This window comes from Pelodiscus sinensis, chromosome 7 (genome assembly GCF_052426305.1).
Source record: "Pelodiscus sinensis isolate ZL-2025 chromosome 7, ASM5242630v1, whole genome shotgun sequence".
NCBI lineage: Eukaryota > Metazoa > Chordata > Testudines > Trionychidae > Pelodiscus > Pelodiscus sinensis.
Genome location: NC_143058.1, coordinates 39,491,063 through 39,513,986, shown reverse-complemented (window position 1 = coordinate 39,513,986; position 22,924 = coordinate 39,491,063). Strand labels below are relative to the sequence as shown.

Here is a 22,924-nt window from a genome sequence, read left to right as displayed (position 1 = left end):
AGAAAGCTCTGGAGAATGTCCAGAGAAGAGCAGCAAGAATGATTAAAGGTTTCGAGAACTTAATCTATGAGGGGAGGCTGAAAGAACTAGGTTTGTTTAGTTTGGAAAAGAGAAGATTGAGAGTGGACATGGCAACAGCTTTCAAGTACCTAACAGGTTGACACAAGGAGGAAGGAGAAAAATGGTGGTTCTTAACTTCTGAGGATAGAATAAGAAGCAATGGGCTTAAATTGCTATAAGAGAGGGTTAGGTTGGACATTAGGAAAACTTCCTCAGCTGTCAGGGTGGTTAAACTCTGGAATGAATCGTCTAGCGAGGTTGTGGAATCTCCATCACTAGAGATTTTTAAGAGCAAGTTAGACAAGCACCTTTCAAGGATGATCTAGATGGTGCTTGGTCCTACTGAAAGTGCAAGGGACTGGACTTGATGACCTCTCAAGTTCCCTTCTAGTTCTAGTATTCTATGATTTATAACCCCCTGATACTTTTTTTGGGGGGGGGGAGAGCTTTAGCTTTAGTTCAAGTTGTGGAGGCCTTTATGAAACTAAAGGATCTAAGTTCTAGTCACTATGAATTATCTGGTAACTGGATAGCACAAGGGTTTTTTATTTCTGTCCATTTTACTGCAACTGAGCTAATCACTTGTAATTCTTTATCATGCTGCAATACCAAACTTTGCCTTGACACCACAGATGCTTCAACTACTGTACTAGCGTGCAGACACCCAATACTATTTCCCAGTTACCTTCAAATGCTGTACTCCAGCCACAATCTAAACATATTGCCTCTTTAATGCATTCCCCTCAAGTGTCATGAAGTCTTGCCCTGCCAAAGGAAAATAGCAGCAGCATGATGGCAAGCAGACTGATCACACCACCCTTGTTTGACCCATCATAGTTCAGTTGATCCATCACAATGTTAATGCCTCCCCAGAAGAGAGAACATGTTGTAGTTTCCTTGTAGTAAACAGCATTAAGATTTGGAGTAACTATTGTCTATATGTAGGATTTTTAAGAAGAGGAACTCTCTGGTGTCAGTATGGATTATAAGGTATAGGTGATCTCTGTAGTCTGGCACACTCTGGTCTGGCAACATCTGTGATCTGTCATGATTTTTAGTTTGCTGAATGTCTGATTATCATGGGTGGGGCCAAGTTTCCTGCATGACCCCCCCCCCCCCCTTACCTCTTTCTGCAGTTCTCATTCCCCCAGGCTACTGAGTCCTGGGGCTGGCAGCCAGGACCCCAGGAGCAGCCACAGAGAGGCCGGGCCTTAGTTGACCTCCCGTGGTCCAGGAAATTCTCGAGTTCAGCCTTAGACAGAACCCTAAGGTGCTGGACTAGAGAGGTTCAACCTGTATTTCTAATCATAGATAGTATCCTAAGAGGCCAATTATGGTGATCCCTCAGAGTCAGATGGGAAAATGTAAAATGCTCATCTTTAAAAGTGTTGCACCTTTAAGAAATGAGAGCTGCATCCTAGTCCTGCTTGCTTGTTGCTCAGCAACAAATTTTCAGAAGCTTGTACAGAGCTTGTGGTGTTTGGGAGAAAAGATTACAAGGGGAAGTAGAGAGTGAAGAGAAGGTGCTCGGAGGGAGAGGTGAGCCAGAGTTAAAATGATTAGGACACTATTGCAGAGAACTGAAGTAAAATTAAGGGTGCGTCTGAATGAAAAAGAGTTATGAGTGGAATTTGGGCAAGTGAGAAGTCTAAAATTACAGGAAAACAGTGAGTAGGAGAATACATTTTGTTGTATAGACTTGTAATTGGGAACAGACGGTGGAGGAAAATGCATTGAATTGTATTAATATCTGAACACTGGGGAAATAATTTATAAAATTGAAATATTGGTAACATTTATTTTTAGAAAATAGAAAAAAGACTTTAGGCTCAGATTCAGGCTCAGATATAAGCTGGTATAAATCCACTTCATTCCACTTTTTGCATCTATTTTACACCAATAATGAATTTGGTACACTGTCTTTTAAATAATTATGCCAGAGGGAACTTTATTTTTAATTCCTCGGTTATTACAGATGGAAGTCCTGAACTACAGTTGTTCAAGAGCTGTTGTCTGTCTGTTCACATATGTAAAAGCTGTTCTGTGCTTCAAGCATATTACATTGTTTTGGATCAGAGCTCACGATTGTAGCTCTTATTTTGCGCTTAAGTTTTGGTGCAAAATAATTCTTTAACTCAGATAGGCTTTTTCCTTGCCCCTATATTTTACGATTTATAGCAAGGGGAACAAATTATTTCCTCCTGATGTGTAAACATAGCGATGGCCACATGTTACTGTTTCTACTGCAGGGAAATACTGTTTTAGATCCATGTTGAGAACAGGAGAGCCAAGAAATATGTGCAAGAAACACCTGGTAGTTGAGATCATTTTAGTGCAGCTACTGTTAGAGTTGCTAGTGGAATGTCCATTTAGGATTACCTAGAAGATCTGTGCCTTTCTGCAGGGCTAATGTGCAGAGCACACCTAGGATAGATTCAGCCACTGGAGGAAGTATCCCACTATTTATATGAGTCTGCTCTAGTGTTTACTGCCAGTTGGTGGACATTATAAGCTGATTTACAGATTTGCACTTCCCCTCTCATTAAAGGACTGATTCTGTAAGGTACTGAACACTTTCAATACAGGTTGAGGTGACAGTGAAAACTTTCAGCAGACATTCTGTTCCTGACAGTGTTAGACCATATCAGTATTAGAGATCTGTCTTTGACTCAGTGCTACTTTTTTTTAATCACTGAAACAGAAAATAATCAGATTTCTTCATGTTGTTTCTAGGATCTGTTTGGGGGGGGATATGAAAAGTTTGAATGTGTTGACTGTGTAACTTGTTGAAGTTAAATGGGCTGATGATTCTTCTATGCAAATTTATACAATGTGAGATTACTTAGTTTCATCCTAAGTTTTAACATAAGTAAACTCACTGATATAGTGATCCTGTCTTAACTGGAAATTAATTAGAAATTGTCTGGATTGGAAATATTATGGCATTATATATTACATCTAGGACTTTAAAGTATAAGCTGCTTTACATTTAGTTTTGATGTTGCACTATCATGAGGTGCATGGTGTAAGGCAACATCTTTAAACAGTTCAGAAATGTAAGGTAGTGCAGAATGAGCCTTTTGGTAATGTTTCACACTGAAGGTACATCGTGTTTTGTAATTTTGCATTGCCTGCCTGTCAGTTTTTAGGTGGAATTTTAAGATGCAGTTTTTCACATTATAAAGCCCTGTAATACTGCCACTCCTGTGATTAGCGGAGATACTTGAGGCATCATTTCCCCAAGTTAAAAAGGGATGATGACTTCGGAATTTAGTCATTCCTCACCTCATATTTCTGAAATACTTAAGTTTCTTCACCTAAATAGACATGCAGTAAGCTTTTTTTTTGGGGGGGGGGGGTGATTAGAGTGAGAGTTAAATGCAAGGACTTTTTTGTAGGGTAAAATGAAGATAGATACAGCTTTTGTCTGGTTGGTTTGTTGACATCAGTGGGGTTCAATCTAATTCAGTTGACCATACAATCTTATTTTTTAATCTTTAATATTTTGCATAATTTTAAATTATATACAATTAATGGAAATAAATGAGGAGTGTTTTTATAAATTAAAATTAAATAATATTGGTGTCACATAAAAATTCATTACTAGAGTGAAACCATGCAGTGAAGAGATAAGTAAGATAGCCACTAATTTATCCAATAAAGATGATTACAGTGGTATTTTGGCACTTGCATACATTGGCCAAGTCAAGTTGTGACGGGTGAATCTGCAAAACTGAAAAGTAATTTTTGTTCACTGCCAAAGTGAGATTTATTAAATGATTTTGAAATATATGAATGGATATAAATATATGAATGCGTATACATATATGAAATATATGAATGCATATTATTTAATTTACTTGTAACATTACTTTGATAATTGGCCCTATTTTATGATTAAGAGTATTGAAATTAATGCCAGTATCAAATGTATTGGAAAATCCAGCTAGGGTTCTAAAGGAACACATGCCTGACCACATCAATGTAGCTGAAAATTCTTAATGATCTTGGCCAATAGAAGATACTCTCAAATAAATAAACAAATGCCTCTGTTTTGACAGTTTGCTGTTTTATATTAGCTATCCGAGTATTACTTCTAGCTCTAAGCAGATAGAAGAGTCAGAGAATATTCCACAGTAAGCACTTGGGGTGAGGACAAAGTAGGTTTTAGGTATGTCCTTTTCAGGAATGGTAGATCAGGAGTGGAAAAATGGACACTGACTCATAATCTTTTATGAAGGGAAATATTAACCACTTTATATGGAGAGTTCTTATCAGGTAATCCTATTGATCATCATGACATAATTTGTGATTCTTTTGAATGTCTGGAAAATCACTTTCTCCTGTAGAAATACTAGTAGGACATGCATTTTTAATTAAATAAAAGTGTACTGGTGACTTGCCATCAGGGCATTAAGGCTTTCACTGTTGTTTCCTACCTATTAATATGACACATTCATTTTTCTTATATACATTTTTTAAAAAAATTCTGTTCTTTAGCAGGAGGATCCCATTTTTACTAGAAATATTTCAAAATGGAATTACAGTACTTGATCCTGCTTTGGAAGTTTAGATTGAACAATGTTGGCTTTTCTTTTTAAAGATTACTAGCTATTATCATCACACCTGTACAAATCTAGACATTACACATCCCTTGGAGGAAAAGAATGATTGCCACTAGGGAGGTGAAAGTGTTGCCATGACAAACCAAGGCAAATCTAAGCTGTTCCCTAAGGATTTTCTCTTTAAACTCCTTTGTTTGTCAAATGATTATATATGTTTGACAAAGAAAGAAATTTAAAAATTATATAACAGTCATTCAGAGTAACAAGGCCATAGGGAATTCTTTTTTAAAGAGCCCAAAAAGGTGATAGATTTATTGTTATTACACAAATTACCTTTAAAACCACAGCAAATTATTATGCTGTTAGTGTAATACATGAAATATGAAATATAGTGCTGCAGATTAATACCATGTTATGAAAATCTGCATCAGAGTAGGTTTTTGAGACTGTTTAATAGTACACATTGTATAGAACAGTGTGCAAACAGTACTTCCATTGCAGTGGGTTGCTTCCTTTGCATCTCTGGTAATCAATACATTATACTAGGAGAAAGGCACATTCATTTTTTTAAATTCTTTATAACATGATTATTTTTAAAGCAGTTCAAATATTTAAGATACTATATTAAGGTCACACTGGCTTACTGGGCAGACAAGCAGTGTGCGGTGAATAAAGGTTTGCACAATACCTTCTATCCTTTCTCTAGACCAGTTATCTCCAATCTTTTTAACCACAAGATCACTTTTTCAATTTAAGTGCAATGTAAGATCTACCTCAAACCCAAATACCCTGGTCCCACTTCCTTCCCACTCCGTCTCTGAGGCCCCACCCCTGCTCCACCCCTTCTCCGATGCCTCACCCTGCTCACTCCATTCCCCTTCTCCCATCCTCACTCGCTCTCACCAGGCGGGAGTAGGGAGAAGGGGTGCAGGCTCTGGTCTTGGGTCAAGGAGTTTGGAGTGTGGGAGGGGCTCCAGGCTTAGCCCAGGATGAGGGATTGGGATCCAGGAGAGGTTTCAGGTTGCAAGCTCTGGGAAGGTGTTTGGGTGCAGGGGGACTCGTGTCTGGGACAGGAAGTTGGGGGTAGGAGGAGGTTCAGGGCTGGGATGAGTTCAGGAAGTAGGCTCTGGCTGGGTGTGGCAAGGTCCGTACCGTCCGTCCCTACGGCACCCCCTCCCCTTCTCTTAGTCTTTCCCCTTAAAGTCCCGCCTCACGCCCAACGTCTCGGGTCACCGGTCATGCCCACGGCCTCTGCTTGACTCCTTGGCCCATTACCAGCCGGCGCCGGGCCCGTCCGGGTTGGGTGTTTGCTGCTGACTGTCTCCGCCCGTATCTGCCGCGCCCCCCCACCTGGTTCCCAACCTCGCCCTTTTGGGCTTCCCGGGCGGTGCCCTACCCTCCTGCGCTCACTGCGCTGGGGCGCCCCTCCTGGGTCCTATTGCCCTCCCGCCTGGAGTCCCGCCTGCTGGCAGCTGCGCCAGTCGTCAGCTCTGGGCTGCCCGTGGCGGCCGCGGCACTCTCCCCACCTGCGGGCAACAGCGCGCCGCCGAGACTCGCCAGGGCTAGGTCCTCGGTCTGCCGTGCCCCCGCTACAGCCGCCTTTGGTCCTCCCCAGCTGTCGGCGCCGACAGTTGAGTGCGGGGATCGGCTTCCCCATCACACTGGGCACCATTTGAGACGGGTTTCAGGGGGTGGAGCAGCAGGGTTCAGGCAGGCTTACTCCTGCCCTAGCCCTGCACCACTCCTGAAAGCAGCTGTCATGCAATGGCTCCATGGCACTGTGTGCTGCCCCTCATCTACAGGCACTCAGCCCACAGCTTCTACTGGCCACAGTTCCCCGTTATTTAGCAATGGGGTTGTTCAGGACTGGTGTCTGCAGGCAAGGACAGCCTGTGGAGACCCCCTACTCTGCATTTCTTAGGGCTGCAGGGACATGCCAGCCACATCCAGGACAGCAATTATCACAAGGATAATTACTCCAGCAGCAACAGGTTAGGCATTTTAGAATTCACTGTTCCAAGAATTACATTTAAGCGAAAGAGAGAAATGAATATTATGAAATGCACAGACTAGTCAAAACCCCAAAATAACATACTTTGAAAGCAGTAAAAGAAGTAACAACAACCCACATATGTGTTGGGTTGGAAGATGAAAGTGAAGGACAGTGTGTGTGAGAGAATGACAGACACACACAGGTTATGTCTACACTGCGAGTTTTGCAGCAAGGAGTTTTTGTGCAAAAAGAAGCAGTGTGGCCATTTCTGTGTTGTGCACAAAACCTGTTTTGTGCAAGATCTTTCCAGGACAGGCATAAGGATCTTGCGCAAAAGAGGGAGGGGTGCGCAAAATGGAAGTGGCTACACTGCTTCTTTTTGAGCAAAAAAATCCCTCATTAGCATATTTTCTGCCACAAAAACTTGTAGTGTAGACAAAGCCAAAGTGTGTGAGAGTGACAGAGATTTGCATTGCCAACCTCCCTCCATCCTCTTCTCTTTGTATCGAGATAGGGTACAAGAGTGGGGTGAGGAGGGACACCCTGACATCAGCATGCCCCCTTTTCTCTTTTCCACACGCAGCAGAGTAAGCAGGAGGCTCCCAGGGGGGCAGCTCCAAGGCAGAGAGGGCAGGATCAGCATGGCAGCTTGCTCCATAGTGGGTTGATTCCCTGAATATAACTTGGGAAGGGGATGGGGCTCCTATGTCCAGTTCATTGAAAATTCCCTCTTCCCTGCTGCCTTAATGCTGGTAAAAGAGGAGGAAAGTGGGCTCCCAGCAACAGTGTTGGAACAGGTTGACCAGATAGATAGGTAACTGGCTGGCTGGAAGCAGCCCTCCATTAGGTGGAACAGAAGGATGAATGATTGCAGCATGATTGCAAAGTAAAACCACATTCCTGGTGTCTTATATTTCTTTCTGTGGTGCCTGACAATAGGAAATTTACATTAGCAAGCACAGGCCACACCTACACATTACTGTTAACAGGCTTGCAGAAAACTTCAGGTGTGCCACTTGAATGGACATGGCTGTTCTTAATTTAGCTGTTCTTAATTACTAAAATAGACAACTTTTCCTGTTTTCTGGCAGTTGTGCATGTTCAGCAGTTCATTTTTGAATTTATGGCGTTCATCATTCATTGTGGTCATGATTAACAAAAAAGGTACTGTTTTCATTTTATCAGGCAGCATGAAAGATTAAGAAGTATGTCTCATGATGAATAGTTAAATGTATTTGAATATTTGGGGTATAACTACACCGTTTGCAGCTGGGGAGTGAATCTAATCCACACTAGCCTGCCACAGTCTGTCTATGTGGACCTGGCTTATGCAATTTGTTAATGGTCTTCATTCTAGTCTTCTGGATCTTGGACTAGATCAATTAAACTGTTAATACGAATCAGAAAGGTCTATAAGGGAAGTTAGAGTGCAGCATGTTCACATCCCAGCTTCCCATGAACTAGATGTTCATGTAGACAAGCCTTTAGTATTGGCTCAGCATAAATCTATATACAGTAAAACTCCATTAGTCTGACATCCAATGCTCCGGGACTCCTGATGGTCCAGCACCATCAGGAACCCGGAAGTGCTGGGGCAGCCGGACAGGCTTCCTCCATTCAGCTGCTGCTGAAACTGACCAGCAGCTGAATCAGGGAAGCCGGGAGCAGAGCAGCTGGGGTGCTGCCAGGTTGGTCCCGTAGCGCTGCCCCTCGGGGCTGTGGGACCAACCCGGCAGCACCCCAGCTGCTCTTGGGGACGCCTGGGGCAGAGCAGCTGGAGTGCTGCCGGGTTGGTCCCGCAGCGCCAAAGGACAGCGCTGCGGGACCAACCCGGCAGGACCCCAGCTGCTCTGCCCCAGGGGTCCCCGATTCAGCCGCTGCTGAAACAGATCAGCGGCTGATTCCAGGAAGCCCGGGGCAGAGCTGTTCTGCCCGGAGCTTCCTGGAATCAGCCGCTGATCTGTTTCAGCAGCGGCTGACTTGGGGACCCCTGGGGCAGAGCAGCTGGGGTGCTGCTGGGTTGGTCATGCAGCGCCGAGGGGCGGCGCTACAGGACCAACCCGGCAGCACCCCAGCTGCTTTGCTCCAGGCATCCGGATTCAGCCGCTGCTGAAACTGACCAGCAGCGTCAGTTTCACCAGCAGGCTGAATCTGGACACCTGGGGCAGAGCAGCTGGGGTGCTACGGGGTTGGTCTCGTAGCGCCGCCCCTTGGCGCTGCGGGACCAACCTGGCAGGACCCCAGCTGCTCTGCCCCAGGGGTCCCCAAGTCAGCCGCTGCTGAAACAGATCAGCGGCTGATTCCAGGAAGTCCCGGGCAGAGCAGCTCTGCCCCGGGCTTCCTGGAATCAGCCGCTGATCTGTTTCAGCAGCGGCTGAATCGGGGACCCCTGGGGCAGAGCAGCTGGGGTCCTGCCGGGTTGGTCCTGCAGCGCCGTCCCTTGGCGCTGCGGGACCAACCCGGCAGCACTCCAGCTGCTCTGCCCCAGGCGTCCCCAAGAGCAACTGGAGTGCTCCTGGGTTGGTGCCATAGCGCTGTCCCTCGGCGCTGCAGCAGCACCCCAGCTGCTCTATTGCAGGCATCCCCGATTCAGCTGCTGCTGAAACTGACCAGCAGCGGCTGAATCAGGGATGCCTGGGGCAGAGCCGGACTATTGTAAGGGGGGGCTATGAGGGGGTCTGGGGTGGCATCCAGACCCCTCATAGCCCCCCCCCCGTTCCGGTACTCCGGCATATCTGATAGTCCGGCACCCCCTGGGTCCTAAAGGTGCCGGATTATCGGAAGTTTACTGTACAGTAATACTTTTTAAAAAGCAGAGTAGAAAGTAATACATCATACACAATGGATGTCCAGTGTCACAAATAAAAAGCTTCACAAAAACACAACTTGGGCACTACAAATAGGCTCGGATATTCCAGTGATAATGATACAGTTAATTTGCAGTTATATTTTGCATTTATTTTCATAATGAGTTTTTTTAATCTACCATTTTTCCAGCTTTAGGAAAATGGGAGATTTTTCCTTTAATTTGATTTGTTTGTTTCATTCATATTGTGCTCATTGGTCCATCTGGATTTTGCATTATTTCAGAGTTACTGTTGTTTAGAGGCTATTGCAGTTGAAACCAATGAATTTATTAACCCCTGATTTGCTGACTATTGATGAGTTGCAAGGCTGAATAGTTTTTGTATATTTTGGCTGTGATAGCTGAAATTACTTTAATCCAAACTCTTATTCTTATAAACTGTGTAGCTGTGAATTCATTTATCATATGGTGCACTTTTCAAAATGTTTATCTTTTGGGCTGGAATATTCCTTGCTTAGTTGATATTGGAAAACACAAATGCCTACTGATGAACCTGCATAGGAGCACAATTATTAGTGCAGCGGTTCCCAACTTTTTTTATGCCTTGGACCCAGCAAACTCATTGAAAAACTTTTGGCGGACCGGTATAGAAAAATTTGTATATTCATTATGGTAAATAAATTATTTGAACATTTGCATGTTCATTATGGTAAGCAGTCGTGTTATTTTGCATTGCATCTGTACACACACAATAAAGGGGAAAACCTGAGGATCTGAAAATAGATCCTCCTGTTTCCTGCACAAAAACTATCCTGGTAACACAGCATGATTATTCATGGCAATAGTAATCAGTTAAAACCATAAGTATGCTCTGGTTTAAAACCATTCACACAAAGGTTTTAGGCTTAAAAATTTAATCACTTGCAAACAGACACGCTGAAATAAGTCACCTTGATAACACATGCTGCTGTAACTGTTATTCTGTGTTACTTGACCATTTTCCACTCTTATCATTCAAACATTTCTGAACAGAAGGAGAATGTTGCATGTGGGAACATTAATGAGCAGCTGTCCACCACACGGCCACTGTTGCAGTCCTTGCCAGCCATTCAGCTCCTCCGCCCCAGCCTGGCCAGCCAGAGCAGCTGCCTGCCTGTCCGCCATGCTGCTATGTGGCTCTACTTAGGAGGTGGGCAAGGTAGAAATTGCCTTTGCGCATGCAAGTGTGCAACTTAGAGGGAACTATGCTGCCCAGCCCCACGTTGTCACTTACAGGCCTTAGAGGGGAAGGGGAAAAAGAAAAGAAGTTTGTTTCCATGGCTGCCCAAGCTACCAGGATCGCTTCTGGGGCTGGGGCTCTTGCCTATCCGCCTCCCCTGGCAGACTTCCTGTTCTGTGCATGCGTTCGATGGCTGGATAATGCTGCTCCGGATCTCCCGGAGCAGCCTATGTCGTTGGGCAGCTCCTATCCCAAGGCTATGAGGCATGAGAGTCCCCTCGCCCCCCACCCAGCCACCCCCTGCATTTCCTGCACCCCATGCTGGTCGGGGCTGCACACACATGCAGGCCCAGCACAGACTCCTGGAGAACCTGTCTGCTGTGCCACTAACCATGCACTTCTCCAGTGGGTAGGACTGAGGGAGTGGCGTGTGGCCTGGAGGCATGGCACGGCCTGGAGGCATGGCACAGCCTGAGAAGCAGCAGTTTGTGGCTCGCCACTGGTCCCACAGACCGGCGGTTTGGAACTGCTGTATTAATGAACTGTAACTTTCCTTTTTATTTCTCTCTCTTTCCCATCCTCAATTAAAATTTATCTGTGCCCAGTTTCAAATTTGTGTCACTTTTGCTGTAACTCTGTTTATAAAAGATGTGGTTAAAAATTCATGAGGAAAGTGTCTGTGTGGGGAGGATAATTTGTTTTTCCCATTGTTCTGCTCAAAAATGGCAGCAGGAAATTTTGGTCTAGCGTGTGGACACACACACACACACAAATTCAGTCCTAGTGCATCTCCCAGGAAGTTACCAGGGCATAAAAACAGGGCTTCATTGGCCCAGCTATTTTCCAGCTCTTGGCCCTAATTGACAAGGACTTAACTATGTGCTTAGCTTTATGCACTGTGAGTAATACCACTGATGTCAATGGAACAACTCTGTACAATTAAATATTTAAATATCTTTGTGCGATTGGGATCTCACCAATAGCAACTGTAATAGATTATTTTTCTTAATGGGACTGATGAAATGATTAGGTCACTTAGGAAACTCATGGCATTTGCATTTATCGTTTCCAACATTCGGAACTATAAAACTTAAAGCTTATAATCAAGTTGAGAACTTTTTCTCATTTTCTCAGTGTTCCTTACATGGAATTGGCTTGCTTCTCAGAAGAATTGCATACCCATGGTTTCTGTGGAAACCAGTGAGAACTGCAGGTAGTTAAAACAAAATACAGGACTATGTAGCACTTTAAAGACTAACAAGATGGTTTATTAGATGATGAGCTTTCGTGGGCCAAACCCACTTCCTCAGATCAAATAGTGGAAGAAAATTGTCACAACCATATATACCAAAGGATACAATTAAAAAAATGAACACATATGAAAAGGACAAATCAAATTTCAGAACAGAAGGGGGATGCGGGGGAGGGGGAAAGATAAATGTCTGTGAGCTAATGGTATTAGAGGTAATAATTGGGGAAGCTATCTTTGTAATGGGTAAGATAGCTAGGATCTTTGTTGAGACCCGCGCGTAGAGTGTCGAATTTTAGCATGAATGACAGTTCAGAGGATTCCCTTTCAAGTGCAGATTTAAAAGGCTTCTGAAGCAGGATGCAGGTAATTAAGTCGTTGAGACAATGTCCTTTCTGGTTGAAATGGCAAGAAACTGTTTTTTCTTTGTGATCCTGTCTAATACCTGTTTTGTGGGCATTGATCCTTTGACGAAGTGTCTGAGACGTTTGTCGAATGTACATAGCAGACGGACACTTTCGGCACATGATAGCATAGATTATATTTCTGGATGCGCAGGAATATGTGTTCTTGATCTTATAACTCACTTGGTTAGGTCCAATAATGGTATCAGCAGAATGAATATGTGGACAAAGCTGGCAACGGGGTTTGTTGCAAGGGAAGGTACCAGGGTTGGTATTAGTGTGGTATGTCCTGTGGTGGTTGGTAAGAATCATCTTGAGGTTAGGTGGTTGTCTATAGGAGACTATGGGTCTGTCTCCCAGAGCCTCTTGGAGTTTGGTATCCTGTTCCAGTATAGGCTATAGTTTATTGATAATGTGTTGGACAGGTTTAAGTTGGGGGCTGTAGGTGATGATAAGTGGTGTTCTATTGTTGGTTTTCTTGGGTCTGTCTTGAAGTAGATGGTTTCTAGGTATTCGTCTGGCTCTTTCAATTTGCTTTTTTATTTCTCCGGGTGGGTAGTTGAGGTTTATAAATGCTTGGTAGAGATCCTGAAGTTTCTGGTCTCTGTCAGTGGGATTAGAGCAGATGCGGTTGTATCGAAGGGCTTGACTATAGATGATGGATCGTATGGTGTGTTCTGGATGGGAGCTGGAAGCGTGTAAGTAACTGTATGAGTCAGTGGGTTTTCTGTAGAGAGTGGTGTCTAATTTTCCATTGTTGATTTGTACCGTCGTGTCCAGGAAATGGATCTCTCGTGTAGAATGGTCCAGGCTGAGGTTGATGGTGGGGTGTAGGTTGTTGAAATCTCTGTGGAATGTCTCCAGTGTTTCTTGGCCAGTGACTATTTTCTTCCGCTATTTGATCTGAGGAAGTGGGTCTGGCCCACGAAAGCTCATCATCTAATAAACCATCTTGTTAGTCTTTAAAGTGCTACATAGTCCTGTATTTTGTTTCAGCTACACCAGACTAACACGGCTACATTTCTATCACTATTCTGCAGGTAGTTAGTACTTGTGAAAATCAGGCCAAAGTATATGCAGAAGGTACAGCACAATTTACTGTAGCCTAGGAGGCTGTCTGTAGAGAAAGATCAAGGAGCCGTGAAACTAGCAAGGGACATTGCACATATAGTGTGTTTGTTTCAATTTTCCCAACTTTAAAAAAAGTGTTTTTGTTTTGTCTTGGGTTTTCCTCAGACAGATGAAGTAATACATTTCATGCAAATTTGGCCACAGTCTGTTGTTCATTTCAGTGGCTTCAGCTGTGAAGTCTCTATTACTTCTCCAGTTTTGCCAAAAAGAATTGGTGTCACTTTGGTCAATTGGTCAAATTATGCCAATTTGATTACAATGAAAAAGTGTATATGGCTAGCTATTTATTAAGTAGCTGTGAAATAATTCAAAGCTCTTAGGCTATGTCTACATTGTGCTCTCTTGCGCAAGAACATATACAAATGAGGTGTGGCGATGAATATTGCTGTGCCTCATTTGCATACTTAATGAGCCACCATTTTTACGCAAGGGGCGTTTGCGGAAGAAGGAGCAGTCTACACTGCTCCTTGCACAAAAAACCCTCTTGCGCAAGAGCCATTCTGCCACTTATTTTCAGGCAGAATGGCTCCTGTGCAAGAGGGGGGTTCCCTTCTTGCACAAAAGCCCTTTGCACAAAGTGGCGGCTCATTAAGTACACAAATGAGGTGTGGCGATATGCAACACTGTGCCTCATTTGCATATGTTCTTGCGCAAGAGCGCCGCAATGTAGACGTAACCTTATGGTACAATGCTTTAGAAGAAAGTAAGAGGCAGATAACAGAAGCAAAATGCAGGACAATGTTCACTTTAAAGACTAACAAGATGGTTTATTAGATGATGAGCTTTCGTGGGCCAGACCCACTTCCTTGTTAGTCTTTAAAGTGCTACATTTTCCTGCATTTTGCTTCAGCTACCCCAGACTAACACGGCTACATTTCTATCACTAGGCAGATAACAGTAATTTTAAAGATTTTAGTCATTATTTTTAGCTGTCCATTCATATTGTAAGCAGGTAACAAACATATATACCTGAAACCTATTTATCTATTACTGGCATAATCTTCATTATTTTCAAGACTGTGATTTCTTTCTTAAATCTGATCCTTCCGGGTCTATTCCTCGAGAGAGAAATCCCATTGATATTGTGGCAGAAGTGGATCCTAATGCAGATTTCTCTAAAGGCACCTATGAGAGTTAGGCTCCCAGTTTCCTTGGGTGTGTTTGGAAAAAGCTCTATCTTAATGTTATAGATAGCATACGTTTTCAGTTGCTGGTAGGTAAAACCAGAGAAGCCTTTACATAAACCCCAGGGAGTGTTTTGATTTTTCTTCCTGTTGTAGTCTCTTTTTTCCTCAATATTTTTGTCTTCTATTCCCCTAAAACATTCTTATACAAAAGGCTAAACATTGATTAAAATTTGCAGGATGAAAAGATGGCACAGGCAGTGCTGGTACCACCGGGACGTGACAGCTTCTTTTACTTCACTAGAGAGTCTCTTGCAGCTATTGAACAACGTATTGCTGAAGAAAAGGCTAATCTTCTCAAAGAAGACCATAAAGATGATGATGTCAATGAAGAAAATGTCCCAAAGCCAAACAATGACTTGGAAGCAGGAAAGACACTTCCATTTATTTATGGCGACATACCTCCAGGAATGGTGTCTGAACCATTGGAGGACCTGGACCCATATTACATCAATAAAAAGGTAGCTATTTTTTAAGCCTATTTGAATGTCACCTCTGAATTTTAAAACTTTAGACTTTAAAACCTGTAACTTGGAAGTGGCCAGTTTTGCAGCCTCAATTAAGGTTATAAATTTCCCACGATGTTACATGCACGAATTGAGTATTGTGGCCACAGTCTGAATTTATTTGTAAAAGCTCCATTTTTGGTAGGATATACTGCTTTTTGGTGATGGTCATATATTCTTTGAGTGCTTGGCATCTGGAGTAGGGGATCTGTTCCTGTTTATTTCCTGGTTCCTGATGCTAGGATTCAGTGTTCCAGTTGCGGGGTATGGGCTGTACACTTAGTGTTGGGGTGTATGCTGCTTCTCAGGGCCTGGTGCTATATATTTTCCATTTGGATAGTTATATTTTGTTCAGGCTTTCGCTGGCTTAACTGGTTCATAGTAATTACCATGAAATTGACAGGCTGAACAAATAAAGTGTATTGTGTATGTAAAGAGACATGAACTTCAGAGGTATTAAGAACACTTATTAACTAACTGTTGTTTGTTCTACATAGAGAGTGAAAGTAAATAAGCGTTAGGGTCCCTCTGCCTCATTCCCTCATGAATTAATATAAAGGTATATGAAAGTGAATGGTTAATAACCTAATTGGTTTGGGATCAGTATAAAAGCCTGACACCAATGAAGAAATTTCCTTCTTTTCTACTAAGCCCTATTAAAATGTTTCGTATATACTCTGTTGTAAGTATGTAAAGACCAGCCAACATGACCTGTTACTAAATGTTGCTGTTGATCTTCAGTTTTATAAATACTTGTTTTACTAAATATTTAGCTAAATTTGAACTTGACAGGATCATGTTAAGGCTGCATAAATTTAAAAACAAACAAAACTGTTAAAGATTGAAAGCACCTTTATTTTTCTTTTCTGTGCCAGAGTTCCATAACTTAGGTCAGTGGTGGGCAACCTGCAGTCCACATGCAGCTTCCCAGGGTAATCTGATTGCAGGCCACAAGACATTTTGATGACATTGACCATCTGCAGGCAGCCATATGTGGCATCGGCCCTTGCAGCTTCCAGTGCCTAATGAGAGCTGTGAGCTGGGGTGGTGGGGGAGGATGTAGTCTATGGATTACTGATTCTAGAGACATTTTTCCTGCCAAACTTATTGTTGTTTCTATAGATATGTTGAATAATTTCAGTAAAAGAATTGTATCAGCTAGCTGCTATTTTCTTTACATAAAGGTATTTGAGGTTAAAATGGTGAAATAAGAGATTTAGTTGTACAGGCAGAGCTGAAAATACTTACACAAGTAAATATGAGTAAATTAACTGATCTTTGAATGTGTTTGCACGATCAGGCCTATGAAGAGGAAATGTGAAGATTTCTTTTAAACATACATTTCCAACTGGGAAATTGACTTTCCCATATTAAAAATAATACTAATAGATGAAAATTATGAAGGTGACTATGGAATCCATAGACTGATGATGAGATGGGCAGGTGAGGGGAGTTGATGCAGAAGATTATGAAACAAAGCTGAAATCAGTTTGAAAAAAAGAAAAAACCCCAAAAAACCAAGGTTGTGTTTGTGCACAAATGAACACAATAATAAAATGATGCATTAAATACTTAATCAGGAAGAAATGAATAGAATAAAGCATTATCCTGTGGAGGAGGAGGAAATTTATAATTTAGTAACAGGTTATAGCCAATAATTAGATCAATATACCATATGTAGGATGGAGTGTACAAGTAAGAAGATATAAACCACATAAAATAAATAAAGAAAAAGAATTACTTCCTCACAATTCAATACTGGAGTTTAATAATCTTATTGGATCAAAAGGGAAACATAAAGGATCAAAGGAAAAATATAATTCCAGTATTTAAGAAAATAACATGTCAGAAAAATCAGTTTTTCAATCTAGCTCTAGGGGAGCCAGTACACACGGGGAGCTGGCTTAAAAGACTGATCCCCGTGCATACTGGTGCTGCCTCTGATACAGAGGCAGCATGTGGGGAAGAGGGACTTGTGTATAATCAGGAACAAATTACATCCCTAATTCATGTAGAAATTGATGACTTGATGCTTGTTTGTGTATTTCCATTAAACCATGAAAAGTAAACGAGATGACTAACATGAATAACAGCAGCAGACTCAAATCTGTGTGTTTACAGCAATGCAGTATATCAGGCAACATAAACATAACAGTGAAAAGTGTTTAATTGAAAATGTTTAATTGAAAATGTTTATTCACAGTTTCTAAATGTATATTTTTCATTTTGTGTTCCAGACTTTTATAGTATTGAATAAAGGGAAGGCCATCTTCCGATTCAGTGCCACACCTGCCTTGTACATTTTATCTCCTTTCCATCCCCTTAGGAAAATGGCTATTAAAATTTTGGTTCATTCATATCCTTTTCATGTGGTTTGTTTAAATCTGGTTTATTTTTAATAATTAGTAATATGGGGTTGTTTTAAAATTTAGATAATGTTTCTCTTCTTAATTCCTCACCTCACAGCACATTAGTTAATCACATTGATTGAACCACTGAATAAATTCAGTGAAAGAGAGAGAAGCTGTATACTACTAAATTACAGAATTAGCATTTGTGGCTACTGCTTCAACATTTTGCTTATAGATTTAATTGATTGTTACTTTTAATGAAATTTCTTAATTTGTATTGTTAATGCCATTGGCCTCCCAGGTGGGCTTGAACCTGGGATCTTAGGAGATAAAGACATGAGCTAAAAGCCTGCTGATACTTAGCTAAGGTTGTGGAGCACACTTCATTCTTTCTAGAGGTCTCAGAGCCTCTGGATTACAGTACCAAATACTTATTAAATGTCCATATCATGGGAAATAGCTTGCATTTCATGTTAATATTTATCTTGAGAATAAATACCCTACCTAAGTTACTTTAATACTTGAATGTATTAACTCCTGGGTAAGGTTCTGTGGCCTGCAATGTACAGGAGGTCAGACTGGATGATCATAACAGGGATGTGAACGACTAGTCGACTGTCTGATAAGCAAATGCCTATTGGATAGTCTACACGCTTCCGCGTCTTGCTACCTCTATCAGAAAGAGGCAGTGCGGGGGAGGGGAGGGAGGTGCTTCAAAGTGGCAGCGTTGCATGGAGCCCAGAGCCGGACACTGTCCCCAGCTGGCCCAGGCTGCACGCGATGTTTCAAAGTGGCACTGCCACATGGAACATGAGGATCAGCTGGGGACGGTGAGTCACCAGCTGACCCTGGGCTCCATGTGGCACTGCTGCTTTGAAATGCTGCAGGGAACACTGGGCCAACAGGGGGCTGCTTGAGTCCTCCGCTGGCTCCGTGCTCCCTGCAGCACTTTTGCCTTTGAAGTGTATCAAGAACCCTGACTCTTTGATTAGCCAATTAATCTAAATTTAACATCCCTAGACTGTAATGGTCCCTTCTGGCCTTAAAGTCTGTGTGATATAGTTTCTTGTATTTAACTTGTCACCCCATGATCCTTGACTAAATTTTACATTATTTAGCATACTTATTATGTGCACTATTCTGACAAATTGTGTATTTATGACATTGAGTAACCCTCCAGATTGGGCAAAGATTGTTGAGTAAGTAAAAATGATATTATAAGGTACATATTTGCTTCACAGAGATGTTGAGAATTAATGTTTACATAGTGCTTTGAAAATTTAACATGAGGTATTGATAGATGAATCTTTATTCTATTTTATTATATGTCCTGTAATGTCATACAGTTAGATTTATGCTAACTAAGTACAGACAGATATAGATGAAAATAGCAACATAAAAAATAATGTAAATTTTCTTTACGATTTCTAAAATATTTTCTATAATATGTTTAATCATAGACAGTATATGTTTGTATAGAGAGTATAAATATTTTATCTTCACTTGTCTCAGATAACCTGCATAACTTCTCACTTGAGGTTTTGTCATAGGCACCAATTCTTGTTGAGAAAACTGGCTCTCCTACAAGTTTATATACAGTATATAGATAGATGTAACTTTTAGAGAGAATTTTTGTCCTTCTGCATTGTGTGAACAAATTTTGTGGCTGGGGCTGTCTTTGCAATCCATCCATGCTCTTCGTTGTTTGGCTGCGGAGGTCACTGAAGAGTAATATAATTGTCCCAACTCATTAGGTGCTGACTGTGCTGCCTCTATATTGTTTCAAGTCCATGACAACTCTTACAGTGCAGATGTAGGAGTGTAGTCAGGGTGTTTCCTGGCCAATTATTAAATAACCGTAAAAAGAGTTGTATCTCATAGACAGAGTGATGCATGCAGACTTGTACTGCAGGTGCCCAGCATATAACTTTTCTTTAGATAAACAGATTTTCTGTACACTGACCATTTTTGGGCTCTAAATTAACTTTAAAAAAAATTAAATGCAAGAGTCAAAAAGTGATGTCAGTTAGAATGTACTGGAATCTTGTAGTGAAGGTTTTATGACTGTCTGTTAAACTTGATCCAGTAGCACCAAAGGCAGTGCATTAAAAAATAATATTTTTGCATGACTCTCCTGGTGATTACATGGTCACATTATTGATTGATAATACTAGGGCCGTTAACTCTTGCTTAAATGTTTTTTCTCAGGTACACTTTTACTGGAATTTATACATTTGAATCCCTTATAAAAATTCTTGCAAGAGGATTCTGTATAGATGGTTTTACTTTTCTCCGGGACCCCTGGAACTGGCTTGATTTTATTGTTATTATATTTGCGTAAGTAAAGTAACAATTTTAAAAAATTGTGACTGTGGAATGTCAGTTAGCTTTTTTTAAATATGTTTTTGTTGTATTTAAAATAACCAAATCTTTTTACAATTTTTATACACCTATATAATGGACAGCAGAAATGGAAGTCATCTTTCTATCTGCACTGCACAATATAGCCAACCTAGTTTACATTAATTAAGCTTTCAAAAATAAAATCAGTGTTGTCCATTTCATTTGAAATTCATGTTTAACTGATAGTCACTGACAAGAGCTTATTAATGTAAGACAAACTCAGTGAAAGGAGAATATATGAATGTAATTCATTGGTTTTAAGATCACCAAAAAGGTCTAGATGAAAGTCCCAGGTAAGTAGCATAAGTACTGTCTAAATTCTGAATAAGACTGATGGAATCTTACATGCATATCACAGAATTAGTTAACCTGTTTCAGCTATTTGGACTTTCAAAATATTGGGAGTTTTGAAAACTATTTCTGTAGTTCCTAAGAAGTTTGTGGAATCTCTAGTAATTTTTAAGAGTAGGTTATATAAAAATGTATTAGGGATGGTCTGGATAATATTTAGTCCTGCCATGAGTATAAGGGACTGGACTAAATGACCTCTCAAGGCCACTTTCAGTCCTACGATTTTATGATTCTAAGTATATGTATTAGGTGTCAGGTACCAGGTATCTCCAACTGTTTAATTTTGTGTCTGCTGTCATTGTGTTTGTGTGCGAACTCTCCTATTACAGATATCTGACAGAGTTTGTGGACCTGGGTAATGTCTCAGCATTGAGAACATTTAGAGTTCTCCGAGCATTGAAAACAATATCAGTCATTCCAGGTGAGAGCTAGGTCAAACACTGAAGCTGACTTGAAGGCTTTTCTATTACACTTGCTCTTCTAGCAGTAAAGACAGTCCTTTTAAAATTATTGTTATTGAGTGACTGTCCTTATTAATTCTCATGTTTTTAACTTATGTATTCTTGCTTCTTGGCCTTTATACTTTTTGTACGTACAAAAAAGAGGAATCTAGATTTTAATTTTGGCTTAAATATTCCATGCCTTTCTAATATTTTTTGAACAATCAGCCTTTATATTTAACAAATTCTTCTATGAGAAAAGTGCAATAGGGAGCCTGTTTAATTTGCATCTTATGATGTTAAATTTTCTCTCCTGCATTAGAATCCAAATTAATTATTTTTATTCATTCTTACTATGAATTTTACCATTTATTGCAGATACTCAGGATTGAAAATTTCAATCAGTTTTTAAAAAAGTTGAATCACTAATAAAGACAAAGGAATAAGTTAATAAAGACTAGCATAGTCATTGCATGAGATATTTATTACCTTAAGATGACTTTCTTTAACTAACCATTTCCAGTTTGATTATACATGAGCTAAAATTTGCAGTATAACAAGATCTTTACGTTTGCTATGCCAATGTATTGTGTCATCAAAAATTTAGCAAAGGTTTGGAGCGAGATGCATCAGCAAAAAATTGAAAATCAGAAAGATTTTTCGTTACATGGAATTAATGTTAAGCACAAATAAGTCTCTTGTTTTTATGTGTAAACAAGTGCTTTGGAATATATATTACTAATTTCCATTCATACTTTCAAATTAACCAACATTCTGCTAATCATTTTTACTGATTGGGAGACTCATTGCACAATATTTTAATTTAAAAAACCATTGCAACCATATATGTAGGGTTGATAGGGGTGAGGGTGGCAAAGGAGGTAGTTTCCCCAGGGCTTGACAATTTAAAAGGGCCCGGGGCTTCGGTTCACCACTGCTACTACCGTGGCAGTGGATGCAGCTAGATTTTTGGACCCTTTACATCACTGCCAGACCCCTGTGCAGTCTGGTCCAGGTGGTGCTGAAGGCTGAGCCAGGAGCCTCCCACCTCCATTGTTCAGGGCCCAGCGAAGTCTGTTGCCAGCTCTGATGTAAAATGATGCATGAAATCTTTAATAATGTTAGAAGAACTCATATTAACTGATGTCTAAAATAAAAGTTCTCTGTCACAGTAAAAATCCCTTTCCCTTTGCAGGCTTGAAGACTATTGTGGGAGCCCTTATTCAGTCTGTGAAGAAGCTCTCAGATGTCATGATCCTGACTGTGTTTTGTTTGAGTGTATTTGCGTTAATAGGGCTGCAATTGTTCATGGGCAACTTGAGGAATAAATGTTTGTTGTGGCCCTTAAATATATCTTCCTCTGAAAATAGATTTGTTTCATTCTTCATTAATGACACTGTGTTTGACTGGAAAGCATATACTGAGAATAACAGTAAGAATTTTATTTTCAGTGCTATCATTTATTAAAATGTTTATGATTGAAGAATACTTTTTAATAGTAAATATTGTCCATTTATCCTGAAAGGGCAGGAAATGCTTAATACGGTTTAAATCAAGTCATAACTTTATTATTGACTACCCACCAGATAAAAGTGTACCGTGCAGATAACTTCACAGTTATTTCAATATCTGCCCAGGTGTTTCTGCCAGCTTCCCTTGTTTTCTATCCAAGTCCCTCAGCCCACACATTGTTTAAGGCCTTCCATCCTCCCTTTCCCATGAAAAAGGTTAAGGTGGGCTAAAAGGAAAGATTGAATTCAGTCTTTTATATATTTGTGGTCAGTCCCAAATCTTTCTAAAACCTGCCTTTGTGTACTTTGCATTGCTATAATCTTATGGCATCCGTGTATCACAATAACCTCTAGTGTCTGACCCAAGCAACTACTCAGCATCTTTTTTAGTGGAAAGAATAACCAGCTCATTTGCTGCCGTTAAAGATGGACCTAAACTAATTCCCTGGATTCACATGCCTCCAAATTTTGGGAAAGTTGGTATATGAAATTTTGTGGTTAGGCTGTCAGAGATAAATTATACCTCTTAAGATAAATATTACGAAAGTAATGTGCTAACATTTTTCTGTAAATTGATGGAGAGTAGTTCATCAACTGTGATAGGATTTGGGCATCCATAAGATAGAATTTAAACCATTTAATATTACAGATTTTTAGAGATCCAAGAGCACTTAAAAAGAGGAAGTATCACTGTTCATTTTTTAACATTTTAAGTACCAGGAAATATCATTTGAAAACAAAGCTTTTAAAC

The 22,924-nt window shown here is 40.8% G+C and overlaps 1 protein-coding gene across 1 annotated transcript in view; it reads left to right on the top strand.

The window, feature by feature from the left end:
* LOC102458957 (sodium channel protein type 2 subunit alpha-like) overlaps positions 1-22,924 on the top strand; it is a 164,160-nt gene that overhangs the window by 42,872 nt on the left and 98,364 nt on the right. The window contains exons 2-7 of the mRNA XM_075933532.2: positions 14,791-15,072; positions 17,355-17,473; positions 18,578-18,667; positions 19,677-19,805; positions 20,552-20,643; positions 21,858-22,094. Coding sequence (XP_075789647.2) covers positions 14,800-15,072; positions 17,355-17,473; positions 18,578-18,667; positions 19,677-19,805; positions 20,552-20,643; positions 21,858-22,094 — 940 coding nt within the window. The 5' untranslated portion in view covers positions 14,791-14,799. The remainder of the gene's footprint in view (positions 1-14,790; positions 15,073-17,354; positions 17,474-18,577; positions 18,668-19,676; positions 19,806-20,551; positions 20,644-21,857; positions 22,095-22,924) is intronic.